Source organism: Ixodes scapularis, unplaced genomic scaffold, assembly GCF_016920785.2.
Source record: "Ixodes scapularis isolate PalLabHiFi unplaced genomic scaffold, ASM1692078v2 PGA_scaffold4__175_contigs__length_147842914, whole genome shotgun sequence".
NCBI classification, from domain to species: domain Eukaryota; kingdom Metazoa; phylum Arthropoda; class Arachnida; order Ixodida; family Ixodidae; genus Ixodes; species Ixodes scapularis.
In genome coordinates, this window is record NW_024609879.1 from 72,848,961 (window position 1) to 72,874,586 (window position 25,626).

General features: G+C 45.2%; 1 protein-coding gene across 1 annotated transcript in view; it reads left to right on the forward strand.

Annotated features, from left to right (window-relative positions):
* Positions 1–415: 415 nt before the first annotated feature.
* Positions 416–25,626, forward strand: part of LOC8027856 (alpha-(1,6)-fucosyltransferase) — a 46,058-nt gene continuing 20,847 nt past the window's right edge. Inside the window, exons 1-7 of the mRNA XM_029969399.3 lie at positions 416–663; positions 6,080–6,276; positions 8,628–8,692; positions 9,672–9,819; positions 11,177–11,291; positions 16,381–16,642; positions 21,819–22,008. Coding sequence (XP_029825259.2) covers positions 613–663; positions 6,080–6,276; positions 8,628–8,692; positions 9,672–9,819; positions 11,177–11,291; positions 16,381–16,642; positions 21,819–22,008 — 1,028 coding nt within the window. The 5' untranslated portion in view covers positions 416–612. The remainder of the gene's footprint in view (positions 664–6,079; positions 6,277–8,627; positions 8,693–9,671; positions 9,820–11,176; positions 11,292–16,380; positions 16,643–21,818; positions 22,009–25,626) is intronic.

Genomic DNA, 25,626 nt, shown 5'->3' on the forward strand with positions numbered 1-25,626 from the left:
TTCGCTGCGGCGCTTCATGCAACAGCGGTTCAAAACACGGCCGCACCGGGCAAGAAGGATGTCGCTTGAAACAGCACTTCCGAATCTAGGGGTTATACGCCGAAACTGACGTGTGTCAGCGCGTATATTAGAAGGGATCACGCTCTCCGTGGGAGTTTGCCAACTGAGTTGATCAAGTCGCCGTTGCGTCACCCCCCCTCCTCCAACTCCGGAATAGTTCCAACACCTTTGGAGCGAGATTAAAGCTTCAAAAGTTTTAAAAGGGAGCGAGCCGGAGCGAGTCTGAGCGAGCCCACGCAGGTAGCAGACGAATCGAAACTTCCGACTAAAAACCGAAGGACCAAGCCAACCAAACAGCCAAGCGCAAGCCAGGCCAAGACCTGTCAAGCTGTTGAGCGAAGGCTTTCCACGGCAATCGGCGGTGGCGAAAATCCTGTTGTTCAAGGGTAGCGCGTGAGCCGACCTACCGGAACACCTGTACGTTTGCTGAATGGATATTAACTGCGTCCAACATCGGTGGCGGTGGCTCCGTGCACGCCGAGCCTGACAACCCGGACGCACGAGTGACTGCGACCAGTCGCACGCTTCGGCGACGTATCCCAGCCGGGAGGGATGTCGTTTTCGAAGAAAGGTGCTTACGGCCCCTCCAACCGTGTCTCCGAGGTAAAGGAAACTACCCGTTCCTTGCGTAAATCTAAGAACCGAAGTAACCTTTTAAAAACTGACCAAACGTAGCGATCTGTTTGCGTGCTGTCCAGTAGCTATGCTCGCGACATTTGTGATCGTACCGCGATTCGACCGTAAACAAACTTGATATCATGAAAAACGACTCCGTTCAGTTGCGGTTTTACGGTTGCGGTTTAACTTTTTTTTTTTTCTGTTGTACTTATGTTTTGTTATACAATTGCTTTTGCTTTCTGTCTTGGCAGTGTACTGATGAACTTGCACCAGCTCGCCTGCACACTTAGCTACATTCTCGTACATGTAGGTCGCAATAGGTCACAGCCGTACCTCTTTCAGGTTCGGTCCACGTTTGGGACGTTTGGCGATCCTAGAATAGTCCTGCAGCATGCGTCTTCCGCGTACTGTTTATTTTTTCGATTTCACACGCGGAGGGCTTTTCATTGGGAAGTCTTGGTAGCCGCGAATGTTTCACGCACGATATTTGGCGTCGTCGCCGCTATCACCTTAATAAACTTCGTCGCGAAGTGGGGAAACAATTAAAAAAGAGAGAGAAAAAAAAAAAAAAAAGTCACCTGCGATAGTGATGTGTTCCGGGAAATCCAGCCGACAGTTTCCACTGCAAGCGGACGTTGCTCGTCGCATTCGTAAACCGGCGCCTTTCTTTCTTTTTTTTTTTACGATCGTTACAATGCGTTGTATTAGTCTCCAGCGCATGATTGACTGAACACAGGGAAGTCTAGAGTCCGACTCTAGATTGATTGCCCTGGATGACTAGAATTCAACTGCTACCTTTTCTTTTTGCTTTTAGTATGTCACCAAAAACAAGAATGGTAACAAATTAAAGCTAGAAAAAATTGTCGGATTTGCAGAGTGTTATGTGCCAAGTGAACAAAGGGCAGCGGTGAACTGAGGATTAATTTCAACCACCTGGAATCATAACGTACCAACTGGGGATCCAGTTGGCGGGTTCGAGGCTGCTCATTGAAGCTCGGATAATTACATCTTTTCAGCCTTGTATCAATATAGACGATGCACGAGGAAAAAACGAGTAAAGACGACGACGAGGTCAGTTGATCTGATCCCATCCAGGTGTACGGATTGCTTTATTTGTCGTTCTTAACAGAACGATACATGATGTCAATATTGATCGTCGTTTATTCACTTGGAATTGAAACCTGCTTCCGGCAGAAGAATTTTAAGGAGAGAAATTATGGTGGCGAGCTGGTTAGGACACATAGTAATGTAAACCCTGACACGAGAAAAAACAAAATGACGGACAACAGGTCAAAAATGACGGACAACAGCAGCCCGTAGACCTTTCCGGAAAGTTCATCGAGGCTTCTCATCAATCCTGCCTTGCACCGCGTGGCGCAGAAAATTGTGGAACCATCGCGACATACGCTCAGGCCAGCTTGTACTTGCACTTCCTGGAAACGGCTCGGTTCCTCCTCTATTACCACTGCAAACTCCGAACATGAAGAAAATTGAGCAAACACACCACAAAGCGGACACATACCCAGCTTTGTTATCATCCTGCTTTCTTTGCGTTCTGAAATCATAAATTGCTGAACTTCCTGCACCATACATCAGGTCGCTGTAGTGCATCAAAAAGACTAGAGGAGGCGCTGTATATTTCCAGAATGGCCCACTGCAGTATTCTTTTTGTAGGTGCTTTCACTATTTCCGATTTGCTTTGTCAGGACCTCGAATACTAGTTGGTTGTCGTCCGTGGGTATTCATTTTAAACATACAATTATTTGAGAATGTATGCGACGGTTTGGCCCAGGTTCCTTCTCCCCGCGTGTCCCATAATGAAGGGTGGAAACATGTCTTGGCATATAAGTGGAGTGAAATAGATGTTAAATAAAGTAGGGTAGCCCCACATGGTATTTACATTTTTTTTTCGCTAGCATGAACCAGTAGTGATTTCAACGGAGGACCTTGATGTAACACCTACGTCTAATTTGCTGTTTGACTGTTTTGCTACGGTTGTGTGCTGGAAGTGTTTTAGGTTCGGAAACGAGTTGGAAAAAGTTACCCACAATCCCGAGAAAATTCATACTTCAGATCAATTGGGGTGTCTTGTGAAACGCTGTGACGATCGCCAATTGCTGCGGTTTTGATGCGTGTCCTACGTAAAACTTTCTGACATCATGGCATAGAACTGTTCAATGTTTCTTCTTTGCCAAGAACCTGGCAAAAACAGTTTTGAAACTTTAATGCAGTCTTTATGCGAGCCAGACGAAATCATCGGGCTATTATTTTGGGCAAGTCGTGATAATTTCCAGACAGTTTCTCACTGAGCATTGCAGTTGTAAACTTAAAGTGGGGGCAGGTGAAATGTGTGGCTTGTAGGAAACGGATGGCAGAAATCGTGTTGATGACAGGTGGTGAGTTTTATCGGACCTCCAGTAATTTTTGTTCGTGAGGAATAGCATTTAAGTGATATCACCAGCTTCAACCGTTTCACTGTACAGAAACATTTTCAGTGGTGACACTGCATTGAGTCTTGGTTGGAAATCATACTTTGAGCAATATGTGGTATTGAGACAATCACAGTTCTAGAGATTGTTTGTGTTGGATATGGGTATTCCTGAACACATTCTTTTGTTATTGGAAACCATTATTGGCGCAGCAGAGTTCCTGGGGAGTCGCGTTCAAAGCAGCACAACATTCACGAACCTCCCCAAAACAGTTACTTAGAAGTGAGGATGCAATCGTATAAGAAAAATTACTGCTGTAATTTTATGACTTCCTTTTGGGGAACAGGGGGATAGATAACTAACATAAAAATGGTACAAGAATGTCACATCAATCGTTGCCTTCCACTTAGCAAAGAAGAGAGATGGAAACTGCAAGAAAATACATGCACAATGCTGTAAAGACTGAGAATAAAGTTTAATTGTGCCTTCACACAAAGTGGAAATACAGACTGACTAAATACAGCCGCATAGACTTCCTGTTAGGTACCCTCAACATTGGCATCGTTTTGCACTAGCAAGCGCTATATGCTGTCTCGATCAAGTCGGAGCCTTCCGTGAGCAAGTGTAAAAATAGTGACCATTACTAGGAATTCAACCCTGGCCCTTCATGTAAGAGGAAAGTGTGCTACCGGCTCAGCTGGGACTCTGCTGTGCTTGCGGCAATATTGTGATTATGGGCAACAGACACATAAAGATACTGTTATTATGCCGTCTGCTCAGTTAATCATCTACCAATTAATTAGAGTCCTCCCCCCCTCTCCCCCTTGCCGTTTGTACAAAATACCATCCTTTTTCTAATCTTTCTGCTTTAAACCTTACCCCACTATCTGCACAACATAGCACCAGACACCCAAAATTTCTGTACAGTTTGCTCATCACGTTTCGCATAATTAAATACATATTTAAATCGTGTAAGCGCATTGTCCTGGGGCAGCTACCGTTACCTAAATGTTTCACCTTCTCACACAAGTAAAGATTTGCTTAAATACGGCTCTTTTTCCCTCGAACCATAGAAATTTAGAACATTTGGCCCTGTAATGTCCGTTCACTATCATAGCATGAAGGTTTCTCTGGCATTGTTAAGTGTTGATCATGGGCGTGCCAACCGGGGGGGCAAGGGGGCACTTGCCCCCCCAGTTCTCAGAGTGGGGGGGGCAAGGCATGGGTTTTGCCCCCCTGAAACAGCCACCAATGGGCAGGGCAAACACTGTACGGTAGCGCCCATGGGATACCAAGGGCACCTAGGGTGACCACCTTCTTGCAGGCGAAATGTGGGACACTCTGACCTGGGGGGGGGGGGGGGGGGGGGGGGGAGGGAGGGAGGGAGGGAGGGAGGGAGGGAGGGAGGGAGGGGAGGGGAGAGAGAAGAGGAGAGGAGAAGAGGAGAGGAAAGGAGAGGAGGACGGTATTTTCACGACTCACGAATAGGTATTAAAAAAATTCGCCATCACGCACACCCCGATCTCCTGTGCAGTCCGAAAGCATATTATACTCCTGAAGATTGTGCGGCGGAAATTAAGCTAAAATAATTTTCAATTGCAGTGATATATTGTTTGTATAATTGTTATGGTAAATATTTTATTATGAGTGCCTAAGTTGAAAACATGTAAATCGACTGCAGCAGACCCCAATACATGAAAGGGAAATGAGAAACAGTAATTATTTTTCGACTTATTGTTTCCTGTCGATGTTTACACTAACATGCTCTTACACAAATTTAGAACCTTATGTTGCGGTTTTTACGTCCCCTTGTGAGTTGCAGGTTTTTTTCCTTGTGTGGCCGTCTTCACAAAAAAACGCTTTCCATGACAACCATTTCGCACGACACAGTATGATTTGCAAATAACTACAATAGTTTATTTTTCAACTTTCAGCTAGCAATTGTCGCTTGCAATATTTTGCTATCAAGGGTCGAGGCACAAACGCACATGCCCGTCATACTCCTGTAAGAACGACGGTCACTGCACGCAGTGCTTGTATAGAAAATGGCATAAAACCGAGATTCACACGTTCACCAGCGACCTCCGCGCTACCCCGTGGCCCGCTCTTCAGAAGCGCCGGAATTTGCGTAGTCGAATGCTACGACAGTGTGAAATGTGGGACATTTTAAAGATTTTGGTATTTCTTGCGGGACGCGGGACACGAGCCCTCAATGCGGGACAGTCCCGCGAGTCGCGGGACGGGTGGTCACCTTAAGGGCACCGCCCCCCCGGCCCTGGGGGGGGGGGGGGGTCTGGTTTACCCCCCCACTCAAAAACAAGTTGGTACGCCACTGCTGTTGATTATGTTTTGCATTTATCGCTTGTATCATTTATTCTTGTATATTGTTTGACCTTGTTGGTGTAAGTGAAAGCTTGCGCTGCAGAATCCAGGGATCCTGATTTCAGTCTCCACCCTTTCTTGTTTCGATATGGATGAGCATCGTACTGATGTGCAGTTGGGTATCACGATTGCGTGATGCGTGTCAAAGACTCCGGGTTAGCGGAAGTACTGCACTGGCTAAATTTCTCATCTACAGCAGAGACATCAGACACCTATTGGCGCTGACTACCTTAAAATACCGAGCACCCGCCTATTCCACAATAAGCGCCGCCACCCCCCAATTTTGTAGCATTCAGATGATACACAAGGGATGTTTCTTTACGTATTGTTGACCTAAAAAGGCCCCCATCACCCAGTTTTACACTATTATCTCTCAATTTCAAGTGAACACTTGCTTAGAATTTTACGGTAACTTCCTGCTGTTTTAAAAGTATACACAATGTTATTACAAATTGTTTTGTATATTGTATAATTTTTTTCCCCACTCTCTAAATAGCCTCGGCGGGGCTGCAGTATTTCAATATAAGATAAATTATTAAATAGAATAAATATGCTCTCACTCCGATGAAATCCTGTCTTTTGGTTCACAGGGCTTCCTCGCTGCCACCATGAAACGCAGCCAGTGCAGGAAATTTGGGATGGCCGTTGTCCTCGTGGCTTTCCTTGGACTCGTGTATTTCCTGATTACGAGGGGATCCAGCGAAATCAGCTACTCGCCCGTGGACGTCAGAGATTGGCCGCTACTTTCCTACGGCTTGATGAGAACTCCTGCTGAGTCTCAGGCAAGGTAAGCCCGTATGCCTACCACACGCTTCTAAATCTGGTAGCATTTCTTTCGTGCCACACAGAAGACTTCCAAGTCGACGTCATCGCCCAGGATCAGACTCGGTGCAGTGTGCATTTCAAATCTGAGCTTGCCTGAAATGTCTTTGTAGACAATCAACGAGCGTACGCCTGCCACTTAATAAATGCAGGATATAAAAGAGAAGCAGAAGCGCTCAAAAAGCTGTTACCTATATCGTGAGGTGTGGAGGAAGAGGTGCCAGAGCTGCTACACGAGTTATACTTCATAGGCCTGCTTCAGATGGAGCGATTTTCCCAGCAATTTTGAGGTCGCCAACGAGTTGTTCCCTAGATTCTCGTGCTGCCACACGAATAGATCCTTTTCGAAAAGGTCGTGCCACCTAGGGGCTGCTGTACCAATTGCGCTAATATGCCGTCACTAGAGCAAGCGCTCTGAGCATATATTAGTCATGAGGGCTGTGTTGGCGCTCAGCATGAGCACGGCTCGGCTTCGCTTGTATTGAGAACAAGTGTTGTATCAACTTTTGGCGAGGATTCGGATTCAATCAGAAGTTTCGGGCCGAAGAAATGGTGACCGCCAATGTTGCTTGACAGAGTTTTATGAAGAGTCTATTGCTGGGATCGAGTCCGGCTCAGAATGGGAGAGCAGCTACAACTATATTTAAAGCAGCAATGGCCAGTGAAGAATGCAGTATTTTCGCGTAGTCCCCCGTGGTGGTGGTGAACACAACTAAACACGGGGTTTAACTTGGCTCTGGTTTGAAATGGATCATTTTCGAGACTACATTGTTCAGCTAGCATTCTGAATGCCGCATAACCCTCCGTGCTGCACCCATTGGCCACCAGTCATCCGCGATCGATAGATTCCACGTGCCGCCAAAATTCAAATTTGACGCTCAGGAACACATTGCGTCATCTCGTGGTTAACTGAAAAACTGCAACTTCGGTTTCGATTTCGTTTTGCATTTTCTCCCAAGCTGGTGAGCTATAGAAAATCAATCTCGGCGCAATGGTGACACTTGTCAAACATGGCATCTTGCTGTCATTAGGGACTGCTTCAAAGATAGCCCCAATCGCATGATTTAGCTGCTTTTGCTGCTTGTTCTTTGAATGACAGCAGCAGTAAGGACTGTGGGTGATGTTGGATCATTAGATTTGAGCTCCTATACAATGTTTCATCTTCGAGGCACGGAATATCGACAGGTGCTGATTGGAGGGCATTGTTTTAGCTTTCTAGGATGTCCTGAGCCGGGGCCCACTTTTTATGTGGGCTGCAAGCCATAAAAACACCAGCGGAGGAGAAGTTATTAAAAAACAAACATCTTACTGGAGCACATGCACCTCTGCACGCTACAAAATCTCTGAGTGGCTTGACACCACGAAAGCATGCTTGCCGACGGACCAAAAAACACAGTATCAACTAGGGCTCTCTAACTTGCAGCGGAGGACTAAGTAGGCACACCTGTGTAAGGGTCCCAACCTTTCTGCCAAGCCTTGCACACTGCAAAGTGGATACTGGAAAAAAATGCATATAAAAATTATTATTATTATTATTATTATTAGAAGTGATAATGGTAATCTGTGTATGGGGAACAATTTGGATGTTTAGAATTTCTTAAAATCGTATAATTTGATACAGCTAAAAATGTTTAAACTTTTTGTCCTTATTTTTGCACAAATTCCAAGTTACACTTTTAAATTTGCAAACTCTTTTCAGGCATTAGTGTAAACCTTTTTTTTGTGTATTTTAAAGAGCAGATTATTGGCTACATTTTGATGTATCATAATTAGCTATACATGCCTCACACCTGACTTCATGCCGTCTGCTCTCCCGCAACCACAAGAGAAGAGGAGAAGGAGGAACTCCCTTTGCACCGGGACTCATCTTTGTGTGTTCCAGACTTGCTGAGAAGTCGCTATTCTCCCTCTAGAAGATTATAGAAGATTATCCTGTCACCCAAAATTCATACAAGAGCAGCTTTCCCCTCTCTCTCCTCAGTTGTGGTGCGAAATGGATGATGCGACATCAGTGCAATTCAGTTCAAATAAAAATGTTTTGTCCATACCCTAAAAATAAACCTTTCCCCGGGTTATGCAATGAGTTAAGATATTAACACATGCTATTAATGCATAGTTCTGTGTCTGAATAGTCTGAATTTGGACAATGGTGACGGTAAAATGTACCAATTTGAGTTCTTGCAGTTGCTGAATGTTGCAATATCAAGACACTGGGAAAATGATCACATCTGAAGCAGGCCTTATTTGTAGGCAATGGATTGGGACCTAAAATGTTTACTTTGACGCCGCTGCAACTAACATTAATCCTTCTTTCAGGCACCAGGACGATTCACCTCGATCCAGGGTCGACAAGAACGTCTTTGACTCTACGATGTTGACCAGTAAGTCGTGGAACCTCCTGGCCTTGGCTTGGATACTAGGTTCTCGTCTGCTGACTTTGTGTTGCTCTGATTCGAAGCTGGTAGCTAGAGACAGTGCAGTTTAAACACATGATTTTTAAAGCACGAAGTGATTTTTAAAACGGAACCTCCAATCCAGGAATTATTTCCGTCCGTCCCTGCGTTTCCTGCTAAAGTTAATGGGGAAACGAAGGTAGTGTTCAAGTCATGTGAAGTCAACTGATGTCACGTGACCTGACATTGCGTGGTCTATATCCACCAATTCAGTTTCCCCACTAAATTTAGTGGAAGAATTGATATCACATGACCTGATGTCATGTGACCTAAACAGCAATCCAGTTTCTTTGCTAAATTTAGTGGTAAAATAATGTTTCTTGACCTATACAGCAATTTACTTTCCCCGCTAAATTTAGCAGGAGATTTGATTTCATGTGACCTAACGTCGCGAGAACTATACACCAATTTAATTTCCCCGCTTAATGTATCGGGGAACTGATCAATATATGGGTTCTTCATTCCCCTAAATGACGGTTTAGTGTCTTGTAAATAATTTAAACGATCGCTCCTCAAATACTGCATTTCATGCATTATAGTACTTTGGGGATATAGGTCGCTGCCAAGTTTTTTTTTATACTTACTATTACTGTGTAGCAGGTGTCACATTTGCTTTTTGTATCTCTCATACTCTCCCAAATACTTCCGTTAAAACTTTCTGCGCATCAAGCTTCCCATTCAAACGTCTGTGGTAAGCCAGTCATTATGATCTGTGGAAAATCCCGGCAAATGATGGGGCCAGGTATATGTTTAGACAAAAAAAACACATAAACGTGATCTGCCGTGGGACACTGAGTACGACATTTCGAAGTCTCTACTTCCTAGTCTTGAAAAGTCTGTCTCCCTCGAAGATGGAGCTGCTTATGTCAGTCTTTGTGCTTCATGTAGCTATGTTTTCTTTGTTCAGGGACAGAGGACAGGCATGCAGCCATGCTTCGGAAGCTGCAGGCCACCATCGTCGGCCTGCGCAACTTTCAAGTTCACCGCCTGCGAGCGCTTTTCAAAGCTGGGGGGGATGGTCCGGCAATCCTTTCCAAGTCCAGGGAGTTCTTGAGGTACCACGCCCTTTTGGTCCTCCTCTGGTTGAGGTATTGAGGGAGAGCCACTGATGCAAAACTTCGGCTATCAATAGTAGGTTGGGACGCTGGAACAGCGTAAAAAAACACAAATTAAACGGGTGGATGGTCTATGCGTGTCCAGACAGTTTATACATGCTAATGTCAAGTACTAAAGTAAAATAAGTCATTCTTGAAGATGGCCTTTCTTTTTGCTTTTTAATGTAAAACATTCTTTGACTAAGTGTTTGGCATTTCGTGAAGCCCAAAACGGATGCCCGGTTAAAAGCGTGGCTGCAGAAAGGCTCTACATTGATCAGTTAATGGGGTATGTCACTTGACCAGGGGTGGAGTGAGGAGGACTAGTAGGCGAGACGGCGAGGTGGGAAAGGAGTGGGTTAGAAGGCTCTGGAAGATCACCAGGTTTATCATTTCAAGTGTACACATGTCACACACTAAATTATCCGACGAAGATCGCCGTGAACGTAGGCGTCCGGCTGAACAGGCTATATGTGCTGCTAAACGACGATATAAACGCTCGCGATGCTAGAACGTTTGACGTATGCAACACAATTGCCTAGCAATTTGCCATACCTTTTTCACTTCGCATTCGTGATGCCCGCCAACCACGCAAGCATGCACTGAGGGCCGTGTCACCAGCCAGCCTATTTTCGATTTTCCCCGTGCACAAAAGAAGTCGAACTTCATTCAAACTTTTGTGTACAAACCTCGCGTTAAAGGTTGGAAAAGTGCAACCCGGTCGAACACGGACCTCTCGGCAGGTTCGCAACATCCCCCATCAAAATCAGTCCCCGGTCCTTTGCTCGTTTCTGGTTTCCTAAGCCGTTCTTCAACTCGGGGCCGAGTCCAAGCTGGAGCCGAGGTTAAGTAGCCGAACGCGTCTGGGACGCGTCTCCGACCGTTCTCTTTAGCGTCCCGTTCCACCGACATATCGAAAGCGGTCCCCAAGTGGCAACAAATGATTTCACAAAAGCCATGCAAAAGCCGCAGTGTCATTCCGTCGGGTGTCGCGTTCCTGGCAGTTGGGTGTAAAAGTTTAGAAAAAAAAGTATGAGAGAACACAAGTGTCGCCGTCGTCGCGGCGTTCCGACTCCCGGCTGCCGGAACTTCCGCAAACCGTCGGTCTGGAATGCGACCCGTAGCGGAACCGGCACCTGCCGTGTCCGTTGCCGCTGCTGTGACGTGGCTGGTGACGACTCAACACTTTTTCGACGTCGTTGGGCGGAAATCGAGGGACCGCTTTTGAGGGTGTGCCAAACACGCCGGTCGGGGACGCGTTTCGGGCTTTGCACCGGAGCCCTTGGCCCTTTTGGGACGTTTGCCGGTCGTCGCGCAGGAGCATGGAGCTGGACGTCAAGAACATCAGGGAGCTGGGCGGCGTGAATCGCAGCGTCGCGTCCAACATGCTCAAGCTACGGAACTATGTCCGGGAAAAGATACACGCGCTACAGGTGAGTGGTCTGGAATTATGCGTTTGTTTGAGCGTACCACATGATTCTAAGGCAGATGTTGCACATAATACTTCTTTTTAACTTCTATATACTTTTCAAAGTATGTAAGTGTTTTCTTTTTCTCTTTTCTAATTTTCGTCATTTTGTTTTATACAAGGTGCGACTTATATTTATTTGTTTTTTTTCTTTTTTTCAAGTTTTTTGCAAATATTCTTGGGGGGTTATATTTCTTGTTTGATTCATTGACGAGAATGTTGACACTGGCTCTTGCTTGTGTTGTTACCTCTGCGTGCTGACACGCGGGGGCAATGGCACGCACAAAGTGATGGGGACAATCCAGCGAAGAAACTGTTTATTGGGTGAATTTGTGTCCTACAAAGAAAAGTAACTTAAAGCAGCAAGGCTGAGAAGTGCAGTCGGTGATCGGCAAATGGAATGCCGCTGTGTGTGACGTGGTTCTATTAATGCACAGTGATGGTACATTCGAGGTTGTTAGCGTATGTTCGTAACCTTCGAGAACATTCTACTCTATACATGACGAGCAACAAACTGCAATAAGTGATAAAGACCAGCTTGCTTCACGTAGAATAAAAAGGTGATAAGAGGCAACGTCACATGACATCAGTTTCTTGCTAAATCTAGCGGGCAAACTGGATTTGTGTATAGACAGCCACACTGTTCACAAACAAGCCCGCGTTTGCCCATAGCAGGTGTGGGCACTGCGCGAGCGCAGAAGCCAGATTCGCGTGAGGTGAATGTTCTGCGCATCTGTCGTGGCAACAACAGCGCCACCGCAGAAGCGTGACGTCAGAGCCGCATGTTGGTCTATAGGTCACGTGACACGAAGTCATGTGACATCATTTTCCCTGCAAAATTTAGCGGGGAAATTCACACTTACACTTTTTGAGTCTTCCCTTCATCTGAAAACCTAGCCTATGAATGTTTCACGTTAATATGAAATGATCGGCATAAACAAATGGCCTTTGAAATGACGATGCCACAGTTTTTTTTATAATTGCTTTGTTTCTTTTACATGATTTAAGGTTCAGGACACTAGACGCACCAGTCTGAGATACTTTCCAGACACCGTAACCTCCGCTCCTTGATCCTTCCAACAAAACGTTTCTGGTGCAGAGGGATCGTTGGCCAAATGTGTCGGCACACCGCAGCTCGGTGCATGTGGAGCAAAAGTTTGTGCTGCAACAGGGATCCTGGCCTTGATACCCACCCCTGTCATTTTTCGATTTGGATGTGCACCATACTGGTGTGTGGTTATGTTCCACTACTCTGTGATTCACATTAAAGACCCCAGGCTAGCAACTATACCGCACAGGTTAACATTTCTTTCCTACGTCAGAGACACCAAACGCTCATTGGGCCAACTACCGTATTTTCAGGACTATAGTCCGCAGCCTGTGCATAGTCTGCAGTAACAAATTTCGGTTAAAAAAAGTTTTTCCGTAGATAATTCAGGCCTTGTGTATGGTCCGCACCTGGCACCTAGCCTGTATGTAAGAAATTTTTCATACACTGCTCACCTTGACAAATGCCTTCTTTATTATAGATAAAAAAGAAGGTTGTATCTAGGGATGTCATGAACCTGTCGAGATTCGAGTTCAACCAAGTCCGACCTTCTTAAATATCCAACACGAAGTTTGACTTTCGTGTGTGTGATGTACCGGATAACTTGGGATAATGCGAGGATATATTTATTTAACTGTTTAGGTTACAATTGGCTGGTGTTACAAGAAGTGTCTTTTCTGGTCTGCGACCGTGCCCAGTCTGTTCTTCCAGGCGTCCCGTGCTTCTCCGTGGCTCGCCGCCCGGTTCTCCCATCCTGGTGTCTGCAGTTGCATCGGCCATTGTTCGAGCTCAATAGGTCGTGTTCGCTATACACGGCGAACACGCAGTAATACACGGCAGTGTGCATGCGCGAAAATTTGAAAATAGGTTGATAGCACCTGTCAGAGGAAAAGTTTTTTTTTTTGTATGTATTGCTTCATTGGTTCGGCATTACTAACGAACGAAAGTAATCTGTTACAGCTTGAAGCTGAGCTAGTTGGTTCATTTATTTATTTATTTCAAATACCTTCAAGGTAAATACATTGAAGAGGGGAGTGAGCTATAAAATATTTACAATGTGCACATATTGGTAAGGACATTCTTAGACAGGACAATATCAGTGATGTTGGCAGTCGAGGCGGGAAGGTGGTTCCAATCCAAGGACGTTTGAGGCATGAAAGAATATTGAAATAACGATATTCTAAAATTTGGAATGCCAACCTTATGACTTTGATCACTGCGAGCGGAGATGTAGGATGGTAGGTTAATTAGTTTTTGATGAAAGACAGCATTTTGATGGAATGTTTTATGAAAAAGGCACAAACGAAATATTTTACAGCGATGAATAAGTGATGGTAAACCTAACGTGTCTTTCATTGTAGTGATGCTGGCGGTGCGGTGGTAGTTTTACAGAATGAAACGGGCTGAGCGGTTTTGAATGGATTCAAGTATGGTAATTAGTGACGAGTGAAAAGGGTCCCATACAGCAGCAGCATATTCCGATTTTGGGACAAATTAGAGCTTTGTACATGGTTAGTTTCAACGAAGACAGAGCGAGAAAGAAGTTTCTTTTCAAGTACCCTAACATGTGGTTAGCACTGTTAACTATGTATTCGACATGTATCTTCCAAGAAAGGTTAGATGTTATGTGAACTCCAAGATATTTATAAACAGACTTTACAGCGAGAGGTTTACTGTTAAGATGGTAAGTATGACACTTATTTTGAGAATGTGATATTCTCATTGATTTGCATTTGTCAGTGTTTAGTTCCATTAGCCACTGGTTACACCATAGCGTTATCAGATTAAGGTCAGATTGTAGTGCCAGCTAAACATGAAGGAAGTATTAGAGAGAGATAGAAAAGGCATACAAACACTGCTGGACTAGCAACTGTTTATTAAGATCATCTTTCTGGTGCCTAACCGTATATGGTTAGGTGCTAGCCATATAACACATTCTGTGTTTATACATAGTAAACCACTTTCTAAACTTTTTGTTTCCCGAATTTGAAATTGTTCTGTAGAAGCTGAGCAACACTGTTCATAAGTCGAACTTTATCGAATTTTGCAAGAAGTTAAAATGTTCAATGAACCAGTCAAACCTCAAAGTTCGACGTTGAACCGTAGGTTTGACAAAAAGTTGCAACATTCCAAATTGTATCTTACGTAGATCATCATTAACATATTCTGTGTGTCACAAAATCTGCCACATCTTGTCATAATGAACAATCTAGAAAAGAAACAATTTTTTTATAGTCTGTGCCTATAGATAGTTTGCACTAGGCAAACTTCAAACTTTTAAATATGTATAGTTTGTGGACTACAGTTCAGAAGGTACGGCAACTTCCCGCTGTCCAAGCATAATCTCAACACAATTGCAATGCTTTTGTGGTACAGTCAAACCCGTTTATAACGAACAGCACGAAATGCTACGATCAGTTTAATATAGCAAGTAGTTAGATATAGCAAAAGACATTTACAACAAACTTCCACAATCCGTTCGTTTTAAAAGGGGCCCTGCAATCATATTTAAGCATCTACCTTTTTTGCGGTTCCCACGTCTCTTGGGGTTCGGGCAAGCCAGCGGGCACGGAGAGAGTAACTAAATACCAGTGCGTCATATTTTAACCGGACGACGCGGAAACCTCCTCCACTGACGAGGGCGACCCGCGGTACCAAAACCGCGCAAAATGTGACGTCTTAAATCCTGGGCTTACTACTGGTCAGAGCCGCTAAAAGCTTCTTTTTAGTCAAAATACAAAATATAAGTGGCACGAACCGTTTCAATTATTTATAAAAGTAGTTTTTGTTCAGTGTTTTAGATCAGAAAAGAAACGAATGCAGTTCATAAAGTACGAAAACAAGAAATGATTCGTCAGCATACCCCCACCAAGCGGTGGAAAAGGCGGCGCATACTAGAAAGGAGTAGTGGGATCAGGCATCGACACGGAAAGGTCCCGAATGTACGCGGCGGCGCAGCGGTCGTATGCACAGGAGGATCCGACAGGCTCTGAGCGTTCCGAAGGCCTTCGGCGAGAAGCTTTGTTTTGTGGTTTGGCCGTTTCGCGGTATGGCAGTGCAAAGTGGCTCGCATTCTGAACTGATCTTTACCCCGTGTTTGCTGCCGTTTGTGGCCAATGAAGTGTCATGCCGAATTAGTGTTTAATCGTGCAGCAAATGCAATGCGAGCCGCCCTGGCTGCCTGCTGCATACAGCCTATCCAGAACATGCTTTAGTGGCTCCCTCTCGCACCGTCGGCACGGATGCGGCAGCCGTGAGCGCTTGATAAGTTCACTACCTCTCCTCTAGTTCACGGTCACTCTCAAGCAACCAAGGACGTCATGAGGGAGGTTATCTTTTGCTTGTTTTTTTTTACTTTTAATTTGCCTATCACTTTTAAACTAAAGGGAATTTCGAGAAAACAAAAGCTTCACTAAGTTACTACGTTCAGTGCGCTCAGTTCGATGCAAATTAAAAACCAGTAAAAAAGTCCTTGCAGGGCCCCTTTAAGGCAAGAGCTTCTTTCTTTTTCATCTCTTCATCTCCGCCTTGTAACACCACGCTGTTGAGGTTTTTTTTTTTTTCGTTTCTTTTTTTTTTTTGCATGCATGCAGAGTTTTTTTGTTTAGCTTAGCTCCCCTTTTGAATCCCTTCTCTTCGTGAGCAGACGCTTTGGGATTAAGTTTTTTTTTCTGTGTGTGCGTGCAGAGTGTATTTTTTTAGCTTTTTCCCCTTCTGAATCACTTCTCTTCGCTCAATTTTGTTTGCAGCTTGAGCTTTTGGAATTTTTTCTCTTTCCTGCTTCTTTCTTGGGGGAAGAGACAGGCTAGAAGAGAATAGTTTGCGCACTTTTGGAAGCCTTCTTGGGGGGGAAAAAGTTCGATATAGCCAATTTGTTGTTTGTCATAAAAAGTACTTTTTACATGCATTTTTATTTAAATTTTCCGTGAGTTCGATATCGACAATAATTCACTGTATGTGGGTTCGTTTTAAACGGGTTTCACTGTACTATAATTTATTCTTCCAGAATCCCACCGATTGCGGCCGCACGCCCAAGCTCCGATGCCTCCTAGACAACCCGCACGGAGTGGCGGCAGGCATCCACGATGTGCTGTGGTGCTTCGTGGCGGCGCTTCGGATGGGCCGGACGGTGGTCTTGGACAGCTCCCAGTGGCATTATGCACCGGGGAAGGAGTGGGCAAAGACGTTCCTGCCGATAGCCGGGCCTTCGTGCTCTAACGCTCCAAAGAACAACACCATCGAGAAGGGCTACCCCGGCTACGATTCCGGTCAGTGCCGCATAGGCCCTTGCACCGTCTCACATACTGTATTTTACGACACAATTATTTTTATTTTCTTATCAAACCGATGGATGTGGGGGCTGGGAAACAAAACCGTAAAACGGCTTGGCTAGTCCCCAGCCCCCTACAATGGCATGCAAGCAGCGCCCGAGAAACAAAAGAGGGAGACAAGAAATATCTTGGTTCGACACAATTCCTTTATAAGCACACATTAACAGTCGGCATATCAATTTCATAGTTGACTAATGACTGAGTGATTCAACGTCGAAATTGGGACTAATAAATGTTAAGTGAACATGGAAGCGTGCACTTTAACATTTGCTCGCCATAATTTGTTCAGCGAGCCACCGTCTCCCAACATCTGGTGTGACGGGTTGGATGGGCTCGAACATTTATGGTTGGTGCCACGAGACCAGCCAGAGATGCAGAGCTTCTGGCTGTTCCGTACGGCCAAACTCTATGGCGAGCGAGTCGACAAAAAAAAAAGTCGTACGACACCTAAGCACTTCTTATGAGTTTTGAGTGCAAAAGCATGAATGTCCAATGGAACGCCGCAGAGTGAGTAATCCGCAGGGTTTTGTGGCGCGAGTAATGTTTTCAAGTTGTGTTGTGGGGTATGTTTTAGAGTTTTGTGATGAAATTGCAGCGGGTTAATTTTCTAAAGTTCTTTCGTTCGCATGTTGGCTGTAGGCCTGAAACAGTGGGGCGATACTGGTGAGAAACGGCGCTGTATTCATTTTCAAGTGATGTGTTAGGTAATGTACATAGGGAGATCCAAGCTGACAATGTCTTCTTTGGTGGCCATGGTGTCTTCGTCCTCCGACGGGTAGAGGTTAGATGTGTAGTGTTGGCTATGCAACGGCCTCGGAGGGGTTGGTGGTGACCAGTGGCGTACCAACTTGTTTTTGACTGGGGGGGGGGGCAAACCAGAACCCTCCCCCCCCATGGCCGGGGCGGTGCCCTTGGTATACCTGTGGCACCGCCGGCTAGTGTTGGCCGTGCCCAGTGGCGGCTTTTTCAGGGGGTAAAACACATGCCTTGCCGCCCCATTCTGAGAACTGGGGGGGCAAGCGTCCCCCTTGCCGCTCCGGTTGGTACGCCCATGGTGGTGGCGGGTTGGGATTGATTGCAGCGAGCATAGTTTTGTGATCCGTGAAGTACGTTGAGACATACTTAACGTTTATTACCGATCTCTTGTTGTGGAAAGCGAGGTCTATGCAAGTGCCCGCGAAGTTGTGATGGGAGGTTGAGCCGAAGGTCGACGCGTAGCGTGTCGAGGAACCTGTCTTTAGTTTTGTTGCTTTGGTTGAAGTCTCCGAGCAGCACAAGCGGTGTGGAACGTATGTCTGGTGGGATATTACGAAGGACAAACGAAGGCACCTCACATTGAGGTGTGTTTTGTGCCAAGTAGACACACACGGTGGTGAGTAAACCGGGCAACTCGACAGCGCACAGCGCGTTACGCCACTGCTCGTTCTTCCCGGCATGTAGTCGGAGACTTAACAGCGATTTGTAGATTTGGCGGCCTGCCTCCTCGATCGGTGTGCTGCGTTATTCTGCTTCCTTAGTTCGTCTGTGGTGTACTTGCGTGGACGGGCAGGTTTCGTCACTGCCGAGCTGGCGGCCGCCGACGATGTGGGTGCTAGAGGCAGTGCCACGTTCGTTGGCATCGAGATGAGCAGAAGCACCGGTGACCATGTGGATGATGGAGGTGGCGCCATGTTTGTCGACGGCGAGACAAGCAGACGCACCGCCGACGATGTGGATGATGGAGGCGACGGCATGTTGTTCAACGGCGAGACGAGCAGAAGCCTCCGAGCACGCGGCAACGTGTCTGTTTTAGCCGGCGCGGGGCTTGTAGCGGCATGGGGTTGCGGCGGTTAGTTTTATCGGCGCGCTGGTGGCACGGACACGCAGCGCCATCTGGCGGCGATCATCGGAACTGACGCACGTTGCGGCCAGTGGGAGCCTCGTCGCCGTGTGCCAGCAATGGGACCTTTGGGATCATGGAAACTAGGGGCCGTTTTCGCGCTTCAAACTGATGACGTCGGCTCGTACCATGGGACAGTTAATGCTTTTGCATTAAAACAGGTCTCCTCATGCACGAAGGGAGGATGTTGCCTAAAGCCAGTCACACTCCTCGTACATTGTACAAAAAATCCGGTATTCGCCGCAGACACAATGATGCTATTATAATGCGGACACGCCTCGCACAGGTTCTGAGCATGTTTGTTTTATACATACTACTTGCATTTCGAACGTGCCTGGGGACAGTTTTTTGCATGACTAATGCGACAGGGACGTCATACCCAGAAGAAACACGCTCCGGACAGTGTCTTCTCCACACCGTCTTTTGTATGACATATGTATTAGTAGAAGGACTGCAGCTTAAGAGAGGAGGCATGGCGAGAGGGAGGGATCGCGTGTGGGACAAAGTTCCGTCCCGCAGCCTTTCACTTCTCGGTCGGGAGCGGATAACGTCTCAGCTGTAGCTTCTTTGCTCGTTGAGTGTGTCCGGTAGACGTCGGTCCCAGAAAACGATCTACCCTTCGAACTACACGAAGGTGGCAAGCTTTTGCGTTTATCCACTATAACCTTCCAATCTGAGGTCTTGACTGCGATGCCACAACCCGCTGCACAAGAGACAGACAAACTTCGGTGCCCGGTGTGTTCTTTTTTAGATAATGGGGGCAAGTTTTGGCAGAGAAAAAGGTATTCTTTCTTAGATAATCCACATCTGGTGCACGGTCTGCGCCAAGTGCTCACCTCATCCACGTCTTGCTCCCGTTAGAGAATTTATATTTGTTCCCCGATAAATGGCGTTTCGTGCTGACTAATGAAACACTGTAAATGTAAATCTGTCTCTTTCGTAGTTCTTAGTGTGGGTATAATTCATATTCTTTTAACCGTTTGACGGTCAAGTTCTTTTGCCAAAAGGTGTTTCCCAGTGGTTTGGTTTTTTGTTTAAAGAAAAGGTACAATAAGAAAGGGTCGATGCGCAGGTTTTTGCTTAATTATTTACTTGAAGCACGTACAGTGCTTGCACGCTGTTTATGTTTACAAGCATAAAACTAGAATATTTTAGACAAAAAGCCGTCACCTTTCTTTCATTTCTTTTTAATTTGGTGCATCCGTTTCCGCCACTTTTAGCGACTTCAGACCGCTAAACGTGGCGGGCCACGTTTAACGGTCGCAAAGTGGGCGCAAAGTACCTCCCTTCCTAACTGGACGTACTTCGCAAAGCTTTTCCGTCGGACAACAAGCTCTCTTCCTAAGAACTCATTTCCTAAAATCGTTGGAAGTCTGAATTGGAAGAGCCAGTGCCCCCATCCGCACTACCGGTAAAGCGGCCGGTATGTAAAGCGTGCGTCATGTGCACACAGCATCTAATTTAGGAACTGTAAATAGCCCGTCAAATAAGCGAAACACCATCTGAATATAATGTTTATAGTTTGACAAAGACATACCAAATAGCAACTGCTCCTGCAATGTGCTGAGTTTCGCGTTTAGGCAGGCACTTTCAAATATGTAATCACCGCCGTATGTGTACGGTGACGACCAGAGTTAATCCTTTGGCTACTACATAAGTGTCACTTCTGCCCTTCATTAGGAACCAGAAATCCTTATCACGAGTCTGGCTCGCGTTTAGGTTTTGAAGCTTGTTTCATGTGCTCACCGGCAGATGGCAGCGCCACCAATGTTACTCCGCCCCCTTCAAGTAAACACTGTTAAACTCTGACAAGTTAGGGCTGTTTTATCAAAATCCAGGAATACCAAAGAATACCCAGATTAGAACTATCCTTGAATAAGAAAAACTGAAACTTCATTGAAACAAATCTTTACTTGCAGCTTCATTTTGCATTGATCCAGAACAAAGCCCCTATTGATCTGTCTGCGAAGCTGCTTCTTTATGTATTTATATATTTCGTACTCCAAACCATAGTGGTCCAAGCAGGATAAGCAGAATCAGAAATGCTTAATACCCAAAGAACAGCAACAAGACAAACAAATTGGTAGTCCATCCAGGAAAGCAACAAGGCTGAAGTAATTTGACAAAAACAGCTACAAAGAATGCAGTGCAAGTTTTCTACTGATTAAAACGTGGGTTCCCAAAACGTTTCTGCATAATGAGGTAAGGGGTCTGGTTCTTGGGGAACCTTGCCGCTTACCTCATTCTCTTTTATTACTAGTGCCAGGACATCTTCCAAACATTTGTGTCACTTGCATGTTGCCCGGAGGCTGGGAAATCCCAAATCCGTGCCTCATATTCTTCAACATAAGCCCCCACGAACACAGATATTAATGTGATAGCAAAAATGGACACCGAAAAACACAAAATCTGCAGAACGAAATAAACTCCGAAAGGACATCCCCCCCTCCCCAAATTAAAAGGAAAATGAACTCTGAAAGTGCGGGCCCCAAAAAATGTCAACTCTGTGACTAGAAATGAACACCGAAAAATACCGCTGAATTTGAAGGAAACTATACCCTAAAGACGTACACCCCTAAAAACACTAAATCTGTAAAAAGAAAAAAAAAAAAATTGCAACATTATTTTTGATTGGCTGGAAAAGTTACACGAGTACACTTAAGGCCCGCTTACGTGTAGGACGGCGAAAGCCAGTCAAGGACGATGCCTAGGGCAACTTCTAGGACAACCTCTAGGACGACCTCAAGGACGGCGCCTAGAGGATGACATCTAGGACCACGTCTAGGATGACTTCTAGTACGACCTCTAGGACGACGTGTAGGACAACGTCAAGAACGACGTCTAGAGGACGACGTCTAGGACTTCACTTTGATTCCTTTTAATCCGCTTTGTCATCCTTCTTAATTTCATTGCCTCTAATTCGCCTGTGTGGTCACGTAAATGTTTTGGTACCTTTCGTGTCGCCGACGTGTCTTCGCTCAAGGACTTTGAAGGTCGGCTGAACGATGAGACAGATAAGCCTTTCGCCTTAATAGACCCTGAAAGCAAGGCACCCTTTTTGTAAGCCCTCCTTACTATGGTGCCAGGATGACAGAGACACTTGCATTTTCTCGAGCAGTTTTTTTTTCCTGAACTTTAATGCGCAGTCGCTAGTACTGCAACGTTCAGGTGCCATAGTCTTAGCCCTTTGAAAGATGATGATGTCCAGTCTTTCTTTGCCCTGTGTGCGTCTAGCGCCCAAGGAGAGGAGCCAGATCTTGGACCTACCTTCCACAATTGTGGAGCCCCTGGTGGGCAACCACGGAAGCCCGTACGCCTGGTGGTATGGGCAGATAGTGAGCTATGCCTTCAGGCTTCAAGACTCGACACTGCGGAAGATAGAGGAGCTCAAGGCAGCCCAGGGTTACGCTCACCCCATCGTTGGGTGAGTTGCCTTTCAATTCAATCCAAAAGTTTTATTTCCCTAAGTGCACATTACAGGTTACCGACAATCCATCTGAACCCACAGCCATTTTGGCTAGTCTTGGCACGTTTCAATAAACTGTTGAGACAACAGTCACCAATAATGAAATCTCTCGAAATACATAGAAATCAACCAAATGTCAGGTTAAGGGGAAACCCTGCCCTTGATAATTTTTCTATCATTTCTCATTCAATTTATATTCAGTTATCACATCCACCATAACTTTTTGTGCTAACTAAAAAAAACATAACCTTATTGTTTTCCTATCTCTTATAGTTTCCAAGAAAATCTCAGTTTCATCAGGCACGTTTTTGCCCAACTTATCTACAATACCCCCATCAAAACTATAACACTAAAGGTCCATACGCACATCTGCGTTTGAGCGCGGTGCGTTCCGTAGCGGCAAGCGGACGCGTTGCGTTGCAAAGAGCACTTGCGCCATACTTGTACACACAGTTGCGCTGACATGCAGTCAACCGCCAATAAGAATGCGCTATAGTCGCTAGCCGCTCGCCAATAGCAAGCGAAATCCATGGCAACATGGCGGCGCCCAGAGACAGCGTCGAAGAGTTCGATCTTGGGAGAATCCCGCTGGCTGCCCCAACATTTTGTCGAGCTTGAACATCGCAGCCTTGGAAAAACCAGTCCCCACCGCTCCCCAAAACGAAAACGCAAGCACTGCGAGCGGAGAACCGGATACGTCTCGCCGAGTCGGCCGAGTGGCGCGAGCGGACACGTCACCCTCTTCTCCTTCCTTGGCTTCTGATTGGTCGAACGTACCGCAACGCTTCGGAAAGTTGAGCGAGTCTCTACTCGCTTGCGTCGCGCTGCCGAGCGTTGCGGGAAGGTTCGCGTCGCACCGCAAGTGACTGCTCCTGGCCGCAAGGACTCCGCAACGCACTCAAACGCATTCAAACGCGAATGTGCGTATGGACCTTAAGTATGTCTACATATTCTATGAAGAGTAGAAATTGCTAGAGAGCCGTTTTTATAATTTTAGCTTCATTTTAAAAAAGTCATGATAAGTTGTAATTATTTTGCTGATGATTACAAATGCGTCATTAAAGTCTTTGCCAATTAGAATGTTTTGTAGTTAAAAGTTTCCAGAAACATTAGCTTCATTGCACTCTCTAATTTATGAAATATCCAACCCTAACAAAAATATTCAAATCCAAGTTCTAGATCTGGGGCAAGTATCCGGGGTACCGGGGCAAAGCTTTGTGTTGTGATTCAAAAAGGAATCTTGAGAAAGTAGGAAAAGCTTTCCAAAACACGCTTTTACACAGCCCTTGTATGAAACTTTGGTTCAATGTAACTACAGTAGAACCCCTTTATAGTAAACCTGTCGGGACCGGGCAGTAATTTTATTATATCGGGAGTTTCATTATACATCAGCAGCACCTTTAAAAAATATGTTATTAAAGCTATAAAAAGAGAGTGGAAATGAATAAAATGTTTTTTTATAAAAACACAAACACCACAACTATAAGAATACCGCTTAGGTTGCAGTAAAGAGCTCAGTTATATCAGCTTGTTTTGTAGGTGCTTTGTACTTCACAAGGAAGCTCTTGAGGCTTGTCATGTGGGCATAGTGTTGCCCATTTGCCTGTGCTCCATTTAGAGTCCCCCCACTGTCCAAAACCAACAAGAGTTCACGCCTTGTAGGGGTGAATTCAGGTTCTTCCTCTGGGCAGCACTTGCTCGGTTCATTATTTAACGGACGCATCAAAAACTGCCCTTCGTCACCCGACTTCTGATGAAAACTAAGACAGTTCCCCGCCTTGAAAGGTTCAGATCATCCGTTTGATGCCTCAAAGTCTTTTTTTCTGGTAACAGGTCCATTGACCAGCACGTTTGCAGCACACGCTTTTTGAAACCGCTCAAGCAGCGCGGTGGCAGCGTTCTCGTTTTTGGAGCTTCGGAAGCTTTTGCAGTTTCCGCTGTTTCCATCGGCTATTGTGTCCTCAATACGCTTACTGTTTTCCACCAAGGCCAACACCGTTGCTACAAAAATGCCGAATTCATCCGCAATTTGCTTTTGTATTTGTTCGTTACCTGCTTCTTGAATGAGCGTAATTCACTCACGATGTGAATCAGTCGTAATGCACAGTTCAGTCCCAAACTCAAAAAAAAAAAAAAAAAAAGCAGCATCTTTTCAGTTTTGTTAGGCCTATTGTTTTGGTATGGCGGATGATCGATGACCCCTGAAAATGGAAACAATCACGAGCGACCGCAGTACCATTCAGAACGCTGTCATCGTACGATGTAGCACTGTAGCCTGTAGTACTCTGGTAGTTAATGCACACTTTTAGAGAATCTAGGAGCCGATCTATGCCGATCTCACCGATAAATTACACTGTGGTGGGGAAATAACACTTCATCAGCGCCGCTGTGTTTTACTATAACCAGCATTCCGAGTGGTAATGGTTTACTATATCAGGATTTTGAGCCATAGAGAAAATGGGAATTCAGTCGGGGCCGACGCTTCCTTTTACTATAATTGAAATTTTATATATGCGGAGTTATTATAAGGGGTTTCTACTGTACCATGATATCCCAAAAATGTTGGGATTACTGCACCACATGTCACCAAAGGGCTTACCGCACTACTTCCTTCTACATTTTGCCAAAATACAAGGAATTTTCACTAACACTGCATCAAAATATAATTTCACTTTATTAATACTGAAAATGTAATACTAGCTGTTTGGTTAACTACATGTCCAGTTTGTTACGGTAAGCTTGCGCAAATTTTTTTACGTTTTGATTATGGCCTTAGATATAGTAGTATTTGATTTGGTCTCTGCATAAAATACTTACTACTTTCGTATCATTTCTTATGTTTTTGGTCTGTTCTGGCGGGTTCGCAGTCTTATTGAGTGTGCTTCTCACTGTGCATTAATGTACTGCAGTGAAGTGACAACTGCAAAGTAGGCATTGCGAGTGCATATTTTGCTGCACCTCGGCGCACCTGTATGCTGAGATGAAAGCACTCCTCCGGAGCAAAATGCTGCATTAGACGCAGTTTCTATATAAAACTGCAGCTATACTCGTTTTTACCTGAAGAAAAGAGGAAGTTTTGCACATTGTTCATACGCAGCGCGAAATAGTTCTTACAAGATTGGGTTGTCAGAGGAAGGAGCAATGCTTTTGGCATTTGACGCGTGGATGTCTCGATAAGATAACATATATCTAATAATCTAAAATACACCTACGTATACAGAAATCGTACAGACTTCAAAGAAAAGAATTCAACAGTTGTCAAAAACTTTCAAGGGCCGGTAAAGATATTTTCAAGGACCCCTTCCAATACTCTGTCTAGTAAATTTATAATATAACAACTTTTTTGAATGCACTGCAAAAATTCTTTATTGTACAATACCTAGGAAAGGGCGCATTTGCCAAAGAGGTGCCAGTAAAGGGTTCAGTAGAGCTACTCCAGCTTTTCCTTGATTTCCTGGTTGATTTTTAGAAGGTCTTGCATCTTCGTTATCGCCGTTTTCCTTAGGCTGTTCGACTTGACACTGTAGGTGATACCACCTGTTGCCTCTACTTTCTCAGTGTCTGTAGTTACTAGTT